Source organism: Leptinotarsa decemlineata, unplaced genomic scaffold (assembly GCF_025532065.1).
Source record: "Leptinotarsa decemlineata unplaced genomic scaffold, Ldec_3_MD MMD2_tig00003557_RagTag_RagTag, whole genome shotgun sequence".
Lineage (NCBI taxonomy): Eukaryota > Metazoa > Arthropoda > Insecta > Coleoptera > Chrysomelidae > Leptinotarsa > Leptinotarsa decemlineata.
In genome coordinates, this window is record NW_027412590.1 from 2,000,489 (window position 1) to 2,006,514 (window position 6,026).

General features: G+C 32.9%; 1 protein-coding gene across 3 annotated transcripts in view; it reads left to right on the forward strand.

Moving 5' to 3' along the window:
* LOC111507337 (equilibrative nucleoside transporter 3) overlaps window positions 1-4,703 on the forward strand; it is a 69,532-nt gene extending 64,829 nt beyond the window's left edge. For all 3 annotated transcript variants that reach the window (XM_074178182.1, XM_074178183.1, XM_074178184.1), the window contains one exon: window positions 4,475-4,703. In XM_074178182.1, coding sequence (XP_074034283.1) covers window positions 4,475-4,583 — 109 coding nt within the window. In that variant the 3' untranslated portion in view covers window positions 4,584-4,703. The remainder of the gene's footprint in view (window positions 1-4,474) is intronic.
* Window positions 4,704-6,026: the final 1,323 nt, after the last annotated feature.

Here is a 6,026-nt window from a genome sequence, read left to right on the forward strand (position 1 = left end):
GAAAGCAACGTTAGGTAAACTCATGGAGATGAGGTAAAAATACACTATCTTCAAGTATATTTGATTTCTTCATTTAATTTGATATAATAGAATATATTTGATGTTGAATGGAGTCATTTTCTGACATAAATTTCACTTTAACTTGCGAAACAACCAGTATGAACCCAAACAATCTTATATTTTTGAAGAACATTTTGCCCAAGGAATTGAATCAAGTCAAAATATCTGAAGTATTCTGTTTAATATATTGGTAATGGTTATTGAAATGTAGCTTCCAATGATCTACAACTTTTTCGGAACATTTTTTTGTATATCTAATAGGGTAGTAGCTATCGTCCACCCACCTGTAGCTAATGCACCCTGTATAGATATTAGATTTCATTTTATAGCAAAGCAAAATAATTTTCAAAAATACAAAAAGATAGCTTCATGATAAATTAATTTTCTTCAACGAACAATAAGTATATATTTAATTTATCCAAATATAGAACCTATTTATACCATTTACTTTGAATATATATCGATAAAAATCAAATACGATTTCATATTTAAATATGAACTAAATGTAATTATGGATCTGCCCTCGCTGCCAATACTCCTTACCGCACTTCAGGCTTCAATTGCACGCGTCTATAGTCTTATGTACGTTCCTTCGATTACTACTTCCAATGCACCTCCCGACGAATGAATGTCAGGAGAGAGCATCGAGCGCCGACTAATTCTTTATATTATGAACGGACTGAACCGTTACTTCATGAAAATAATAACACTATCCGTGATAATGATTAAATGTGACAGATTAACGTCACGATATGTGGTTGTAAGTGGAATGGGGGAATTTTAAATGTAGAGAAAAAACAGCCGGCATGATTGATTAATTCACAAAAAAAACGCCGGGGGTGCCGACCCGACGTGGAGATTGTGAGGGGTCATGCCGGTGTGCTACAAAATGTAGATGTGAGAAAAGAACAAATATGTCGGCATTCGAAGAAAAAGCGCGGAGCCTTTTCTTCCTTGATAATAGTCGAAGTGTGACGTGTTCTTTGTAGAAAAGTCGGTAAAAAGTTGGAGGAAGAAACGTTCACAACATTGAAACTGTCATGCATTTTTTGACCCGTGATCAAGTTGGCATCATCAAGAGATGAAATATAGTTCAAAGAGAAAACCCCTCACTTAAACATAAGAACGGTCGTTATTTCCAAACACCAAAACTGTAACACTTTTTTGATGCATGCGTGTGAAAGAGACGCGCTTGTGTCAACCACTATTTTAAACTCATCAGGAAATGAACTGGAGAATATTATTTTGCCAGCTTGTGTCGCATAATGATGGTACGTCAACTTGTGATTCGTGTGATTCGTGTGATTCAGTCGAAAATTACTCGAGTTGTTTTGAGAAAACTTATAATGAAATAATTGGAAAACTTTTCACAATAAGATTGAAGTCACTTCGGGTGAACAATGAAAAATTCACAATGGTTATACATGCTCCATCAATGGATGTTCCACCAAGATGTCAACAAAATGTCAATGCAATGCAAATCTATGAAGCGTTTACAGAATGTTGACGTTCTGTTGGTGCTTGTTGAAGCTTCATCGATGTCAAAGTGGAGTCGAAGTGTCTCGTCGGTACTTTGTCGGACTCAATGCTCTGAAAGATAATGAAAATGTTCTACGTATTCAACCGACTGTTATTGAAGATGATCGATGACGATGGCGACTGGGGATATGAAAACTGAATGACTTGTGTTGAACCAACCAACAACGGTAATATAAGGAGTGAAATCAATAATGGTTTACATGGCTTGTATTTGTAATTATTTCAATTGTTGAAATCATATTGGAAGAGAAAATTCGAATCTATATGTAGATATAATTTATTGAAGGAATAACAAAAGTTATACATTTTCATTGAGAAAAATATTGATATATGCTTCAGAACCAGCAGAAAAGGCGCTTCGTTTATTAGGAAATGAGGATTGTATCGTGATATTCAAATATGAAAAAACAGTGATCATATTATTTAGTATATCGTTATGAATGAAAATTACTTCAACCTTGATAAAAGTGAGGAAAGTAGGTATATATTAGTTTCAAAAATATTTGAAGGAGTTGAAGGATCACTGAGGTTATTGATGAACTATGAATATCTTCAGATATGATTATACTCTATATGAAATCTAGAAAGTAATTATGTTCTCAACGTAATGATATCACCAAGATTATTATCGTCATAATCATTTTAACCTGAGAAAACTCGCAATATATTGTATGTGATGAAGAATAGACCATTGCAAGTGAAAAGTTCAGTTGTGAAGGGAATATGATTCATTTTCGTTTCTGAAGCTATCATTGTATAAACTATCCTATCCGTCAATATTATATAGACCCTCCAAGGTAACTACTTTGTCTTAGGTAAAAAAGGAACTTGAGTTCAACATCTATACTCCTAATATAAACGAATATTTATGTCAGCTAATTAATAAATTGTTGATGATGAATTCCTAGCTCTAGTGTCCATTTTCAAAAACTTTTCAAGGATATTTTGATTTTCATGATTCGAAATCAGACGATTCCAAGTGAAAAGTGACCAATCCATTGCAGATTTCGACTCTACTCGAAGTGAGGAATCCGAATTCATCATTAGTTTTTTCCTTTCTCGATTTTTATAAGCCGGAACTGCATCTCTGTATCTTCCAAAATAACACAATTATCATGGGGTTTAAGAGGCATACGTCGTCATGGAACATACGCCGTCATTGGTGTGCCAAACGTATCTGATTTTAAACTGTTCGGATTTTAGATATTGTTTTTCCCCTAATGATAGATTAAGGTGGCCATTGTTATTTCTCTCAACGATTGGCCAACGATGTTGAGTTGCTACTGCGCATGCGGCCATAGAAGTTACTTTGTTCACGTTTGAAAGATTACATTTTATCGCTCGAAGAATTGAAAATACCTGTGTAATCGCTATTGCTGACTTCTCTTCTATTAGAATGAAACAATTATTCTTGGGCACACAATCACGAATGTCATAATCTAAATTGACTCACAATGACAACGGTCATAACCTAACAATCCGAAATTCGTCAATTTGTTCAACTTTTTCCTCAGTTTTGTAAATGCCTCCTCAATCAGTCTGTTATTTCAAATGGGGGCGAATCTAATGGAATAAAAATCATGAAAATTGGTTTGAAGGTTTTTGTGATATGAACGATGTAAGTAACAAGATTTTGCAATTTTTTTTATACAGGGTACAGCACGATGACGGTCGATTAACCGTATTATGGGAAATAATAGGATTCATATACTAAAAGACAATGACATTTTCTCAACACTTCTAATTATGCTAAAAGTGTTGGATGTACAACAAGAGATATATGCTAACAATGCTATGGAAACAAATGAATGTAGTTGTTGAATAATTGATGTTGTCATTTGTTAACGTGACGTTGACGGAAATGTGTTAGAACATATTTTGAAATGGTTTTTATATTTTGTATGATAATACAATGAATGCATTATTTCTGAATGTTCGCTTCTTCGTGAAACAGTCGAGAGACGAATATTTAGTTTTTTTGTAAAATAATCAATATCTTGAGGATGATTTATTTTTGGTGAAGGGTGCTTTACATTAACTCACATCATATTCATGCCGGGATTCTAAAATGTGAAAATATACAGAGTTTCTCTTTTGAATCAAGGAAGTTGGTACCAACTTTCGGTATAACTGAGAGTTTGTATTTCATCAGTTCGGACTTCTATTGTCTAATGTGATATAAATTGATTCGATAACCCTGAAAAAAATCAAAAAGATAAACCGAAAATAACAATTTTATTAAACAAAAAACTGAAATTACAAATAAATAACATACAACAACAACCAAACAAATAAAAATTGAAATAATAATAAAAGCTGAAAAATTGGAAAATTTAAATTATTATTAACAAAAATTAAAAGATTTCAAACCAAGTTATGTCACAACGTTTCGATTGTTAGTACCCACAATCGTCTTCGGGTGATAACTGGGTTTCAGGGTTATCAAATCAATTTATAATATATTGAACAATGGAAGTCCGAACTTATGAAATAATAACTGAAAGTGTTGGAAAAGCTCAATTATCTTCATGTAAATCATATTGAATACCTATATTTGTCAATTTTCAATATATGAATACTATCCCTGTAAATGAATACTGGAAAATATTTCAGTTTCAATCGATATGTTATCTTCTTCCATATCACACCACCACCTCATCCATTCGATAATGAAAATACCTAATAAACGAATTTCATATTTGAAGATATTAAAATATTATTCTTCCTCTTCCACCATCTCCATATCCAGCATTCCTTGCAAATATTTCAGTACAGTCTCATACTTCTTATCATAGTTCTTATCTTATCGATTCTTCAATGAAGAGCTTTTGCTCACAGGAACAGAATGTCATTTAAAAATATAATTTTTTTTCAGTTTCGCTGGTGACAGGACGGAACAAGCATTCCTACTCTTTCAAGGCATCATGATTATCTTGATGAGTGTAACTTCTCCTCTCAGTCAAGTTTGGTTGAATATTCTCTAAAATGTCACAGATTGCTAACGCATCGAAAAAAATGGAAAGGATACACAGAGAGATAGCTTTAAGTACCCTGAAAATTGTAAAAGTAGTTATGAATTAAAATTTATACTTTGTACAAAATAAGTTCTTGAATGATTATCACCTATCATTATTGGTAGGTTGTTATTGTAGTGCAACTCTATGAATTACTGTTTCCTGAGGTTCAGTAGCATATTGATGCCAATGGGGGCCACAAAAATCTGTTACAGGTGATTTTCAAGAGGTGTTGAATTATTTGAAAACTGAAAATATAATCAGAAATACTAGGTACGAAATATTTGGGGTTGTTAGTTGAGAAGTAAGAAGAGAATCAAGATAATGAGGAGTAATCCTACAGTTTGAATTGAAAATAAGAAAAATGAAGAGCTGATCAGTGAGGAATACGAAGTTTACATAAATGAGGACCAATCAATAGTAGGCACCATTTAGGGTGATATTGTAAATGAACGAAAAAAAAAAATGGAAAACCTACAGAGATCAAGAGAAATATTGGTAAAGGAATGAAATGAAGCATGAATATTTTTCCTTTTTTTGGCACAAATTTTCTTAATCATTTGTATACCATTTTCATTCTGATGATACTGTTTAATATTCTTTCATTCAATTTCATTCATTCATGTTCAATGCAGGTGAAAACCGTCTGATAGCATATTTGAAACCAAATTTTAATATCAATAATTTCAATTTCTTTCATTTATTGAAGACTTCATGTGGATATTCTGGTCCTAGTATTTCAACTTCTGCATTCATTGTCCTTTTCTCATGTTTTAAATCTGTCAATACTTTTTCCGGGAATTCGAACCCTTAAAATCAATGGGTCTGTTATTCGATCTTCTGAATTGTCGAAATAGCGAATCACAGAAAATAAATTGCTTCGAAATGCTCTGCAGATAGTCAGAATTACCTCTTGAATTCGGTCAACTAGTCTTTCAGCAACCAACCACAGCCTGACGAAATGAAGCCCCAACAACTATCAATAATGATATTCTCAATAATATATTGCATGTAGATGCATTTCACAGCTATGATCAGGAATTGGCCTCGTCCGTTATCAAAAAGTTTCATAAAAATTATCACGAAAAATGAGAAATAACACTTCTATAATATATTGAACTGGTTTTTCGGGTATTTGATACGTGGTATCACCGGTTTCGTGGTATTGCCCTTGCCCGATATTGATGATCGGCAATACCCTGAAACCGGTCTATCGGTTATTTCTGCTTTCATATGCAGGAAGTGAATTGCGACGAATCTCATGAATGAAAGAGTCCTCCATTGAAGACAAAATGTGAAAAACCAATAACAGTACTTGATTATTTTAACACTTCGACACGTGTTTTGATCACCAAGTGATCACTTCCAACAGGAAGTTTAAATAAATATACATACATTGTTAACCTTCTTTAT